This window comes from Sinocyclocheilus grahami, unplaced genomic scaffold (genome assembly GCF_001515645.1).
Source record: "Sinocyclocheilus grahami isolate Dianchi unplaced genomic scaffold, SAMN03320097.WGS_v1.1 scaffold558.1, whole genome shotgun sequence".
NCBI lineage: Eukaryota > Metazoa > Chordata > Actinopteri > Cypriniformes > Cyprinidae > Sinocyclocheilus > Sinocyclocheilus grahami.
In genome coordinates this window covers 603399-617849 of record NW_015505737.1, presented here as the reverse complement: position 1 = coordinate 617849, position 14451 = coordinate 603399, and the positions used below count along the sequence as shown (strand labels likewise).

Genomic DNA, 14451 nt, shown 5'->3' with positions numbered 1-14451 from the left:
TAATAGCATAATTAGAATTAGAATTATATAGAATTAAATCAATAGAATTAGATTCATATAGACAGCACTGATTTGTATTCTTTTGTAACAATGAACCTCTTTACTGTCACTTATGATCAATTTAATGTGTCTTTGCTGAATAAAAGTATTTAAAAAAAAATGTACTGACCCCAAGCTTTTGAACAGTATAAATATCATGGCACTCTATTATAGTCCCACCGTACTGAATGATACCACATTCATATGTCCAAAACACCATGGTACAGTTTTGTTAGTTTGGTTGTTCTGAAAGACTGATAATATAGGCTTATTGTCACACACACACACACACACACACACACTGTGAACACACACCCAGATCAGTTGGCAGCAATGTGCTGTGGCGCCCAGAGAGCAGTTGGGGGTTTGGTACCTTGCTCAAGGGTCTCACCTCAGTCGTGGTATTAAGGGTTGAAGAGAGTGGTCATTCACTCTACCCACCTACATTCCCTGCCGGACCTGAGACTCAAACCTGCGACCTTTGGGTTACAAGTTAGACTCTCTAACTATTAGGCCACGACTGCCCCAAAACCTTGTTTCTGCCCGGTCTAGCCTTTTACTAGCCTTTTAAAGACAAGACAACTTTCAGATTTCAGGACCTGAATGAGGAAAGTCTGAATCACAGGCAGTAAAAGAAGAGCCATCAAACACAAGACGGGTAGATTGTGAAAGTGCAGCTGAAGGGAATTCAGCGCCTGAGGCACTGCAAGGCCGTAGGGAGGCAACAGTGAAATCTAACACATCCGCTGGGTGTTTACAGCACTTCTCAAATGGCTGCCACAGCTGGCAAACACAGTTATTATTGACCAAAAGCAAACAGTCAGCCTTCACCACCGATCGAGGTGACAATTCATCAAGCACATTCAGGGACACCTCAAAGCACCACAGTGAGGAAATCAGCCAGGGACCTCTGAAACAAATGATCACAAAATGGTTCAATACGGGTAAACACAGTCGCTTCCCAGTCCCATCACTCCTCTAAAGATGGTAGTGACATTTTAGAAGCTGACATCCATTCTGTGACAAGCGGAGGATGGTGACTCAGCGAGAGAGAAAAATATGTATAGCAAAGGCGAGTTTTTTTTTTTATTACTATTGATGTGTTGCCTCATTGAGTGCTAAATTAAATGACAATTAATTATTCTTTATCTAAAAGGCACAGCACATTTTGAATAGACTGTGAGGAAAGCTTTTTGAAGACCCTCTTATTATTAAATGACTTTTCTTTTTCCCTTACGTAAACATTAACTTCACAGGCTCCGTGATGTTTGCATGTTCAGTGTCCACAACATGTTTCCTGGTTAAGAAGTGTGATTCACGAGAAAAATACAAAAGATACACTACTGTTTAAAAGTTTGGGGTCAGAATGTTTTTTTTATATGTATGTTTTAAATATCTGCTCACCAAGGCTGCACTGAAAAAAAGAAAGAGTACAAATAGTAATATTGTGAAATATTATTACAATTTAAAATAACTGTTTTCACTTTATTTATTTTAAAATGTAGTTAATTCCTTTGATGGCAAAGCTGAATTTAAGCATCCATTACCCCAGTCTTTAGTGTATGAATAGAAAGTTGATAATAGCATTTATTTGAAATATAAATTTTTGCCACATTGTAAATGTCTTTACTGTCACATTTTTTTTTGATAAACTGAATGCATCCTTTGTGAATAAAAGTTTACATTTCAGTATAAAAGTATAAAAATTTACTGACTCCAAACTCTAGAACTATAATGTTCACCCTAATATTGTCTGACACAGAAAACGGCGCTCTAGCAATTTCATAGGGCCATTTTCATTTCAAATGTGATGCATTCATGATTGGATCACAAAGCCATTTGGACTCTATTTACCTGTATGAAGCACTAACCACAAAACTGCACAACAAAATCTGTCAATCTTTTTCAACAACTTTCAGATAGAGCTCAAACATGTCACAGTATGTCTGTTAATTTTTTTTCTGGTTGTTTGTTCCCAAATACAGAGTGAATCATCTTGAGTGAACAGCGAGTGTGACCGCAGAGGTCGACAAACAGTGGAGAAACAGAGAAAACACAGACTCTAAGATCACTCTGCAAAAACAGATATATACACACATACACACACACACACACACACACACACACAACAGCAGCACAGATATTGAGGCACTGGGTGAAGCGTGTGGGACGGGTGAGTAGGCAGACGTGACAGTGCGAGACAGTGATGCGTCTGTGGCCGTGCCGTACCTCTCCAAACCCGCCTCCCGCTTCTCGACCACATAGGGCCTGGTGAGCAGCTTGGGCCTAGAGCTGGCCAGTCTGCAAGGCAAAAGAATCATGTGGGACCATCGCAGGGTGTACGATCCCTGGTTCTGATTCACTATCAACCAACATGGATATGGCATACATATAAAATACAGGCTCCCATCCATGTTTGGCCTAGTTAAAACACACAGAGGACAAGCTTCTGATTTAAACAGGTAGATGCTGTTGTTTTAGAATGTGAAAATGGATGCCGCTTGTTTATTGTCTTGTTTTAGCTCTGGGCAAAGGAGAAAATAAATTTTGCTGCTTCGCTCAGTCAAATCAATCAAAAGCTGATATTGGTCTTTCCCTTCGAGCAGTGCATAAGCACACAACAAATAAAGAGGGAACTCAAAACCAATCTGTAAATTACCTTCTTCACTGCACTGATCAACACCTTTAGTGTTTACTTATTCCAATTCTGTAAACCAACAGAAAGAGCTAATCAATGCCAAACCATTTTTTTGTGGAATTAGACAAACAATCGCTACCAAAATGAATTTTCATGCTGGTTTGGTACTGGTTGATTTTCTGGTAAAGATGGAAGCCTTGCTGGTTGAGCTAGTTGCTAGCTGGTTAAGTAGCCTGTCAGGAACATCAGCACACCAGCATCCAAAACACAACTTTTTGAACGAAACATCAATTTTTGAATCTACAGCACCTCGGAAAACAAAATAATTAGTTTCATCCTGGGTTGTTTAGGAATTTATGATGAGATAAAGACACCGGGTACCATAAAATATCACAAAGACAATACATGCATAATAAACTGTCAATATATTACTGGCTGCTCACGAAACAAGAAAGGACAACAACAAAAGACACAGACTTCCAAAATATGTTTTCTAGAGTGTTTTGGCACACTTTACAATTTCCTGTGCCCTACATAATCCACCCACTCTACTTTCATGTGTGTTAGGTGAAGCGTGTGGGACGGGTGAGTAGGCAGACGTGACAGTGCGAGACAGTGATGCGTCTGTGGCCGTGCCGTACCTCTCCAAACCCGCCTCCCGCTTCTCGACCACATAGGGCCTGGTGAGCAGCTTGGGCCTAGAGCTGGCCAGTCTGCAAGGCAAAAGAATCATGTGGGACCATCGCAGGGTGTACGATCCCTGGTTCTGATTCACTATCAACCAACATGGATATGGCATACATATAAAATACAGGCTCCCATCCATGTTTGGCCTAGTTAAAACACACAGAGGACAAGCTTCTGATTTAAACAGGTAGATGCTGTTGTTTTAGAATGTGAAAATGGATGCCGCTTGTTTATTGTCTTGTTTTAGCTCTGGGCAAAGGAGAAAATAAATTTTGCTGCTTCGCTCAGTCAAATCAATCAAAAGCTGATATTGGTCTTTCCCTTCGAGCAGTGCATAAGCACACAACAAATAAAGAGGGAACTCAAAACCAATCTGTAAATTACCTTCTTCACTGCACTGATCAACACCTTTAGTGTTTACTTATTCCAATTCTGTAAACCAACAGAAAGAGCTAATCAATGCCAAACCATTTTTTTGTGGAATTAGACAAACAATCGCTACCAAAATGAATTTTCATGCTGGTTTGGTACTGGTTGATTTTCTGGTAAAGATGGAAGCCTTGCTGGTTGAGCTAGTTGCTAGCTGGTTAAGTAGCCTGTCAGGAACATCAGCACACCAGCATCCAAAACACAACTTTTTGAACGAAACATCAATTTTTGAATCTACAGCACCTCGGAAAACAAAATAATTAGTTTCATCCTGGGTTGTTTAGGAATTTATGATGAGATAAAGACACCGGGTACCATAAAATATCACAAAGACAATACATGAATAATAAACTGTCAATATATTACTGGCTGCTCACGAAACTAGAAAGGACAACAACAAAAGACACAGACTTCCAAAATATGTTTTCTAGAGTGTTTTGGCACACTTTACAATTTCCTGTGCCCTACATAATCCACCCACTCTACTTTCGTGTGTGTTTAGTCAAACACTTTATATCTACAGTATTTGTGCTTGTTTAAATGCCTCCAAAGGGATAGCTCACCATTTAAAGTTCAAATTCTGTCATTTATTCACCCTAATGTCATTCCAAACCTGTATGACTTTCTTTTCTTCAAATAAAGAAGATATTTTTGAAGAATGTTTCAACTGCTTTTGTCTATTCAATGAAAGTTAGTGGGGTTCAAAACAACACTGGACCCCATTGTCTTTCATTGCATTGACAAAAAAGCAATGAGACATTTTTCAAATAGAAAGTCATACAGGTTTGGAATGACATGAAGGTGAGTAAATGATTACAGAAATACTATTTTTAGGTGAACTATACCTTTAAAGTTTAGATTACATTATTTTATATTTGTCACAGAACCAGTCTATGAAACATAAGGTATGAAAATCCATCATAAAAATAGTATTACATTGTTTAAACATTTATTAAGATTATAAAAGCATAAATTAATGTCATGAAGAATTATGTTATAAATCCACTTATTGTGTGGAAATTATTTTTTTCCCCCCAAGAAATTATGACTGTTGGACACTGCTAGTAGACGCATTAAATAAACTAGTGCAAGTTTTAAGAGTCCACAGGGTCAAAAGTGCCCACGGTTGAAGAAACACTTGTACGTGTGTGTATCTGTTTATCTGGCCTAAATCTTTGTGACAACAAAACCAAGGCTTTACTCAGTTTTTCATTCTGTCACAGTGCTCCACACACCACTGTATTTGGTGTAGACGTCATATAAGGTAGAATATGTACCCATCTCATCTAGCTCACCCAAACACTGTTATTTGTTTTCCAGCTCAACCGAGCTTACGTTTCATCATTGCAACCTGCTTTCCAAAGCCAGGGGATGTGCTGCTCTGCTGTTTTGTTATTGTTTGTCTAGAGGATGGAGACATGAATCTTGGTGAAATCCCTGGAGAAAAGAGCTAGCTATAGTTCAATCTTAGGAATACACGTTTTCTACAAGCAAACATTAATAAACAATGTCGTGAAGCGTATGCAAATAATCCTACAACATAGCTTGGGCGCACCTGTGATACTTGAGATTTGTAGATTTATGTAGTGAAACTCCTGCACAAATAAAGCGTTGTGGAGTTATATTTGTTATATCTGTGGGAATGTGATGTTTAACAACTTACCCTTCGTGCAGGTTGCAGGATTCGACACAGGTACGTCCCCTGCTAAAGAACCGACAGGAAAAGCACTGGTCAGGCCCCGGACCCCAACAGCCAGCATCAGAGCACAGCGGATCACATATCATTCGATCCAAAACTGCAAAAAATATGCTGATTATTAATACAAGAGCGTTAATGTCAGTAAATAACTAACTTCCTCCTACATTTACATACATTGCTAATTTTACATTTATATAATTTATCATTTCCAATTAATGCCATTTGTTTGAACTTTCTACTCATCAAAAATGATTGTCAAAAATGTATCAGTTTCCACACAAATACTAATTAAGAATATTAAAATGATTTCTAAAGGATCCCTTAAGACAAGACTACTAGCTGCAGAAAATTCATAGATATAAATTGCATTTTAAAATATATTAAAATAAAAAAATTTTAATTTTTAACCATATTTTGATCAAATAAATGCAGTATTGGTGAACATAGAGAGCCTTTAAAAATAATTTTAAAACATTAAAAACATTTTTAAAATCCTACCAACCCCAAACATTTCAGTGTGTACAGAATTGAATGTAATTTGAATATAATCATTTTTATATTTATGGCAAATGTGGCGTGACATGTGGCCAAGTATGGTGACCCATACTCAGAATTAGTGCTCTGCATTTAACCCATTCTAAGTGCACACACAGCAGTGAACACACACACCGTGACCACACACCCAGAGCAGTGGACAGCCATATTTGCTGCGGCGCCTGGGGAGCAGTTCGGGGTTCGGTGCCTTGCTCAAGGTCACCTCAGTCATGGTATTGAAGGTGGGAGAGAGCACTGTACATTCACTCCCCCCACCTACAATCCCTGCCAGTACGAGACTCGAACCCGCAACCTTTGGGTAACGAGTCTGACTCTCTAACCATTAGGCCACGACTACTCCTTAAAACAGATGACAATAGATGACATACAGTACTAATATCATTTTAGAATAAAATTTAGAATTTATGTTTGCTTAAATTACGCAAATTATGCAAGAAATTGTTTTTTTTTTTTCTCTTCTTCTTTATTGATTCTAAACCAACTGTTTCAAGGTGTCACAATGAAAAACAAATTTATGTCCGTAGCTGCATTTCGATCTATTGCAAATTTGTCTCAGAATGGTGCCGTCAGTCCACCCCTGGGAAACATCCAGTTGATAGAGGGAAAAGATTCTTGTAAAACCGTGATTGAACACAATGCACATGCCATCTGTTACTTGTCCGGTCATGGATGTATTATGCTTGCATATGAACCGCTGTATTTCAATTTGAAATGAGGACAGAATAGTCCGGGCGCCCACCCACTGAGGCACTGGATTTTGCAGCAGCTGGGAGAGTGTTTTAAAAAAATACTGCTGACACAACTTCAGCATGTCTCACAGACGTCCTCCTCAACAAACTTCTGAAACTAATAATGAGAATTTCATCATCAAAGAGTATAGAGAGGGTCAAATGTAAGCAAACTTGTGAGCATGTGAACAAAATGTTAGATGTTCTTGCTTCCATTGAAGCTCTGGATGCTCTTTGGATCAACTCAAATCGTGCTGCATTTTACAGCAAGAATTCATGGAGTTTATGCTGTTTAAGTGCTGCTGACATTAAAGAAAATGGTAACAAATCAAATACTAGATATTTCAACATCCACTATATTCATTAAACTTTTACTGCTAATATAATATGTAGGATAATTCATATAAAATAATACAAATTATGGGATTTTTAAATATAATGAAATAACTTTAATACAACACTTTTTTTTTCTTCAAATATAAGTCATATTTATTTAAATTATATATATTTTAAATGTTTTAAAATAGCTTTATTTACTTTTTTAATAATTAATCAAATTGACCATCATTTTAAAACATCCTAAACAACAAAGACTAAACTGTAGACAAATCAAATACTAAACATCTCGACATTCACATACATTTTTAAATTAAACATCCTGTGCAATGAAAAAAAAGGGGAAAAACAGCTTTTTAGATAGTCATAAACATCACTCAGCAGTGAGAAAAGAGAGAGTTTTTAAAGACAGAGGTGAAAGTAAATTCCCTGTGGTGATTACAGCTTCTCCTAGAAAAAAATCACCTGAAATGCCAGAAATTGTTGCAGGGTCACCCTGCAATTAATTCTCTGTGATCCTTTATGAAGTGACTTAACGTTTGCAGAGAATGGGTAATTAGACCTGAAGCATTTGGAGTCTTTTTTCAGGCTTATGGTAACATCGTTCCACATTTCTTCAAGTCTTTAACAAAAAAAAAACTTCAAATAATTCTGTGTTCTGGATCTCGGGGTGATTTTGAAGGGTAAAAAGGGAGTACGTAGTAAGTGGCTTGGATCAGTACTTGTCTTTCACAGCAAAGTGAGACTCTGATCATCTGACACCTCTTGACCCCCTCCATCTGCGGAGGAACCCTGGGCCCTCACGACCCCCGCTATGCTCAGTGAGGTGCACTGACCCAGGCACAACAACAGGTATGAGGGAGCTGCACCAGCACCTTACACCTTACAGAGTTTACTGCCTCAAAGTCAGCGAGCTCTGCATGAGATGTTGTGAACTCTCACTGTGGTTCGGGTGAACCAGGACAAACAGCAGCTGGGAGGCTGAAAATTATTCTAGCCTCAAGTCATCTTCTCACAGATGTTGTGAATAACTGCTTTCATAAATTATATTTTTATGTAAGACACCCCACTTAGTAGACATTTCTTGACCAGACCTCAAGTCAAACATCTTGCTATGCTGGGCTTTGACTAATTTATTTAAAAGCCGGATGGATAGCTACAATAAAACAGAGTGATGGACTCACTGCATTCTTTGGGGTCACGGTTGTTGCGGATCAGGGCCTTCTGGGTGCTGGTGCGAAAGAGTCGCGTCCAGTTGACGGTGTTGTAGTAGCAGAGTTGACTGTTGTTGGTGACGTACACGTTTCCAGCACTGATCTCACCCAGAGACTGCAGCTTCAGTGAGGAAATCCACTGCTGCTTTAGCACCAGAAGAGAGATGCCACTGAACACAAGAGAAAAAAAGGAGAGGTTACTGTTTACATTTTAAAGAGGGGTTCATTTAATTATGAAATGTCATAATTTAATTAAATGCACAGTATTTAATCAATTTAATCACATATCTAAATTTTATGATAAGTCCACAATTCTTTATTTTTATTACGAATACTATACAATTGCAACTAGAATTATTAAACCCCCCATTGACTGTAATAATTTGAAAATGTAAGCATTTCTGAAGATTCAGATTAAAAAAAAAAAATGCATTAGTGGAATTTTGATAATGTCAATATATAATGTAACAATTTTTGTTATAGGATTTTTCTGTAATAGAGCTACATATCTAAATTTTATGATAAGTCCACAATTCTTTATTTTTATTACGAATACTATACAATTGCAACTAGAATTATTAAACCCCCCATTGACTGTAATAATTTGAAAATGTAAGCATTTCTGAAGATTCAGATTTAAAAAAAAAATGCATTAGTGGAATTTTGATAATGTCAGTATATAATGTAACAATTTTTGTTATAGGATTTTTCTGTAATAGAGCTTTGTCATAATTATTCAACCCTTATTCAACCCCCTGTTCTTAAGTAAATGTATTTGTATGGGAGGGTACAAAATTGTGTTAAAACACAATTAAGCCTTTAGAAACTGTATAACAAAACTGAATTTGCTAGAGCTGTTACATGTACAGTACAAGTTTAGCCCATGCATGTGCTAAAGTTGAGTAGAAAATATGGCCAACCAAAAGAACTCTCACAAAAGCTATAGAGAACAAATTGTTTTATTACATTAGAAAGTCGATGGTTACAAGAAGATTGTAAGGTGATTTTCAAGATACTAAAAGTTCCTAGGGGCACAGCTGGCAGCCTTATTAATATGTTTAAAATATACTGTACCAGAAAACCTTTGAGGGCGTTGAAAAAATAAATAAATAAATAAATAAAATAAATGTTTGATCAGAGCAACTGAGAAAAACCCTCGATTTACTGCCAGTGAAGAAAACTAGACAAGCATGGCCTTCATGTCGGACACTGAATGCAACTCTTGACCAAGAAGATCACAACTTAAACACGACACAATTTGGATAGGCCTGTGGAGTTCTGGAATTATATTTTATTGAGTGACATGACCAAACTGGAACTTTTTGAACCCATGGATCAAGGGTATGTCTCAAGCTGGACTAGTCTTATTATGGGGTTGCTTTGCTGTTACAGAAAGTGGAAATCTTGACTGTATGAAGGACATCATAGATTAGTTGAAGTATCAGGCCATTTTGTCAAAGATTGTGATGCCTTCAGCGCATAGACTGAAGCTTGATGATCATTAGAGCTTCCAGCAGGACAGCCATCCCAACGTGTACATCCAAATCTACTTAAGATTGTTTCAGGGATCAGTCGTAGAACGTCCTTGAGTGGCCTGTTCAGTCTTCAGATTTAAATTTCATTGAAAATATTTGGTGGAATTTGGTGACAACATGAAAACCAAAGATTATCAGTGATCTGGAAGCTTTTTCAACTAAGGAATGGGACAAGATTATAGTAGAAGGGTCTCAGAAGCTTGTAAGCATTTAGAGTCAAAGTTTATTAGAGGTTAGGTCTATAAAGAAAAAAAAAAGATTCTCTACAAAATGTAACTCTTGAGGATTGTGCATGAATGTTTAGAGCCATAGTTTTCAACATTCAAAACAACAAAGAAATCCAAACTTTGTTTAGCCTGAAGATTTTGAGACAACAGACAAAAAAAGCACAAAGATCAGAATAAATAAGAATGAAACAAAATAATGAGATCTGACACAAAGAAAGCTACAATGATGGCTTCATTAACAAAAGACATGAGCGAATTGTCAGTATGAGAGATGCTGTTGCATTTCTAAAGGAAGTGTTTAGCTTGCGTCCCCCATCTAGCGTCACTGAGGATCTCCCACTTCAGATGGGATGAGATCGGTTAATGCCAAGGTGTAATCACAACTGTGTTTTTAATCACAGGCAGGCGTGCTGAAGAGCACATCAAAGGGGCTTTGAGACGGCCTTCAGCGGAGAGTCAGAGAGTGGCAGCAGAACGTGCAGGTGCACTTAGACACTGGCATCGCTCTCATCTCGTTGATCTGCGTCTTAGAGACTTCTCTTCTGTTTTTCCTCTTTCTCTCTACCTTTCTCGCTTTGTGTTTCGGGCAGAAAGCCAGTGCCAGACACATCAGACACAGAGCGCATCATGTGGCAGACGGTAATTGGTACAGTAGAGCTTTCAATAAAGGACCCCACAAACGTTAAAACAGCCTGGCGGATCTGTGCTCCCGCTCTCGTCTGTCTCTCCTGACTCTTTAACTCTAAGCAAATGGGTGTTGCACTGTGTGAATACAGCTTTTCATTCATACTCTTTGAACTCTTGGCAAGAAAGCCTTGGCCTATTTAGAAAACACAAAAGAGGGGATTCACTAAGAATTAATTATGCTGTTTATTTGCACATGCTGTCTGCACCATTTTAACCCAATTCACTAGAAGAATGAAGCAAATGAGGAAATACTAGATATACTAATATTAGAATAGAAATTGAACAAAATTTGTCACAAATTTAGTGCTGAACCCAAACCAACCAACTTATGAAAAACTGTTGATAACACATAAGTTATATGTTCCCTGTTACACAATTATTGTAAAATGCATTTCTCTTTTGCAGCACATTTCCAAATAAATAGCCTTTAAGACCTGTTCAAACTAAGGACAATAATTATAATGATAAATTAAACTATAATGTTCTAATAATTGACAGAGAGGAACAATATCGTTGAAATCATTTTCAGGACATTTTTATTTTTTATCTGATGGAAAATAAAAAAACATTAACCAATCAAAATCCACCTGATGTTAAAGAGATTGAGCATTTAAAGTGGCAGATGACAAAACTTCAGTGTGCACTTATAATAAACAACTTTATCGTCCGCTGTGGGTGCTAATATTTATCATTATAGTTATATTTATAGTTATTGTTCTTGGTGTGTACTGGCCTTTAGACAGCAGCAGACCTTGGTCGGACTGATATAATACAATATGAATATATGTGCTGAAATATGGAGTTGTAAATATCATAATTAGATTTGCAAGAACGTGAATGACCAGGTGTAATCACAAATAAGAAACTCAGAATTCTAGATGATACACGAGTTGCAGAATTGTGACTTTGGAAGGAGCGTGTCAATGTGACACATTGCAGAAAAACAGATCTATAATACACAGATAATAATCTACACAGAAAACAGTGAGTGTAAAACAATCTGTAATGAAGTATAATGGATGATTTTGCAAGTTATTTTAATTTTACTTATTTCAATATTTAAATGTTATGCATTTCAATTATTTTAAAGGTTTGATTACAGAACCACAGAAAGACAACAAGTGTAAAGTGAACCACTCACATTTGATAGTTTACAAACAGTTACTTCTCATGTATAAATAAGTGATGGAAATTAATAATTTTCACAATAAAACTATTATGTCTCCGACTTTTATTCATTACATTGTAATAATGAATGCCTGACTTTGAGTTTACCAGGTGCACCTGAAGGCAGTAATAGACCTGTGGAAGTATGAGAAGGAGGGGATTAGTTCTGGAGCTGGCAACAAAGAGTGAGCCCTGAATCTTACCTGTAGAGAGACCTGCCTCCAATGGTTGCCAGATTGGAGAAGACACTCAGGTCAGTCATGTTTTCTGGCCAGGATTGAATGTTTAGAAAACCTGGAAAACACAAGATGACATGCTCAGTGAGTCAAATCATCAGCCAACATAGTAGACACAATTGATTCCACCTATTGTAATTATTAAGAGAAATGTATTACTTTCATTGCAGCATGATAAATAAAATGTAATTCCCTTTTTAAAGGCGTATTAAAGTCAATAATGAGTCTGGATGAGTAGTGCTGACTGTACATGGTGACAATTAATGTGTTATTTGAGAAATATGACCACTATACAGTGTCTGACTATATTTTATTCTCTCATCCTGCATCTATCTCCGTTTATTTAATGGAGACTGACGAGCTGATAACTATAGATCATGGAGACATTTTAATAATGGATTAAAACAATGAATTATTTATTGAAGACAATCCCATGCATACACCAAGAAAAGACAAACAGGCCCTGAGAAAGAGATAAAGAGGACTTTCTTTTTCAAGGACAAGGAGAACATAAATTACTCCAATTATTTTAACAATGCAAAGCCTGAATGGTGTATATTTTCAGTAATAACAGATATTTGATATCCTTCAAATTAAATCATTACTTTCAGAGGATCGTGTTTGAGCAAAAGTGGTATCGTGTTAAGAGGCTAATATAAATATTATTCCTGTTCAGATTTTATGGTCATATCCAGGGCCGTTTCTAGCCAATTTGATGCCCTAGGCAAAATCCCTATTGCCCCCCCCCCCCCAATTAATTAATTATATATATATTTACACAGTATATGTATATATTTATAAATATACATATATGTATATTCTTTTCAGACACCAGTTGCTTGTCACATTCACATTGGTTGTCATAGTAACAACACTAATTTGTGGAGATTCAGTGCATTGAGTTCCACAAATCTGAATGCATTATTTGTAAATTGACTTAAGATAAACATTTTGCACAATTTATTATCTGTAATATCATTGTGTTGCCACTAGATGCTGTATAAGCCCTATGTAACAATCTCTAGTAGCTAAGACATTGCACATAATTTACACTGTAATTTGATTACATTTGGATTTGGATGCATTTTTAGATATTATCAATGGCTACTTTTTTGTCTTTATCTGTTTTTTGTTAAAAAATGTTGTTGTTGTTTCTTGAAACACTGATTTAAAGCAGTGGTTCTCAACCCCGCGGCCCGTCACAAATTCAAATGCGGCCCACCATGCTGAACACAATTTAAAAAAATTACTTCGTTTTTACATTAATTTAAAAATGTACTAAATAAATATAAGCTATAGCCTAATGTTTTTATGTAAAATAATTTTGTTTTTCATATTTTATTTTCAGCTATGAGCAGTACTCACATAGCCCAATTAACGTTACGCATTTAAAGTAATGACCAAGCGGCCAGCGGCAGACAGTAAGCATATGTTTGATCAATTTAGCCTTCTCAAATCATCACGACTTGACTAAAATAAAATCTATAGATATAAAACTGTTCAAGCATATAACAATGTTTAAACGTTAAACCTAGATAAATGTGCGCTGTATCCAATAGTTTGTGCGGAGAGTGGAAGCTAAAGCGCGCTTTGCAGGACATGGAGACGCCAGCACAATTACTTGCATTTTTTTCAGTGGATACACCATCATTTTTGCTCATAAAGGTAAGAGTAATACATAATTCGTAACTGTAAAGGGTCTACTTTTATTTGTGTGCACTCACAATATCAACAAAACGTTGTGCTTTTATAAAATAAAGAAATCAAACATGTGCTTTCTGCCGTCTCGTCTTGAACAGGCATGCTTCACAAAAATGAACTGAAACTCAGCAAATACATGCCTCACAGACATGATAAATATATCTATAGAAAGATTTAAATGACTACTTAATGAAATAAAACAAAAACGCTTTCATTATGATCATAATCCGTGAACATGCACTTCTCTGATGGCGAGTCAGGATCAACAACTTCATTCTTGCGACACCGACACAGAAAACACTAGTTTATTAGTAAATAATTAAAATATCTCCTTACTGTTTCCCCCTGACACATTTATGGTAATTACTTTTGCCGATGCTTTGCGGCAAGCTTAAGCCTATTGTGTGCATTTGAACGCAGAACTGTTCAGCTGCGCTGACGGCACGCATGCTGCTGCTGCGGGACACTAAACACCGTTGAGCCGCTCTTGACAGTCTCGGTCGCACGGTCTCGTGTTGTTTCCACCAGTACGGCAATCTTTTTTCATCACTAATTGATGGATGTCTAAAATAT

At 36.9% G+C, this 14451-nt stretch overlaps 1 protein-coding gene across 1 annotated transcript in view; it reads right to left on the bottom strand.

Moving 5' to 3' along the window:
• LOC107556197 (receptor tyrosine-protein kinase erbB-4-like) overlaps nucleotides 1-14451 on the bottom strand; it is a 103344-nt gene that overhangs the window by 61221 nt on the left and 27672 nt on the right. Inside the window, exons 9-11 of the mRNA XM_016239253.1 lie at nucleotides 12145-12235; nucleotides 8296-8495; nucleotides 5457-5589 (exon numbers count right to left, since the gene is read on the bottom strand). Of these exons, the coding sequence (XP_016094739.1) occupies nucleotides 5457-5589; nucleotides 8296-8495; nucleotides 12145-12235 (424 nt within the window). The remainder of the gene's footprint in view (nucleotides 1-5456; nucleotides 5590-8295; nucleotides 8496-12144; nucleotides 12236-14451) is intronic.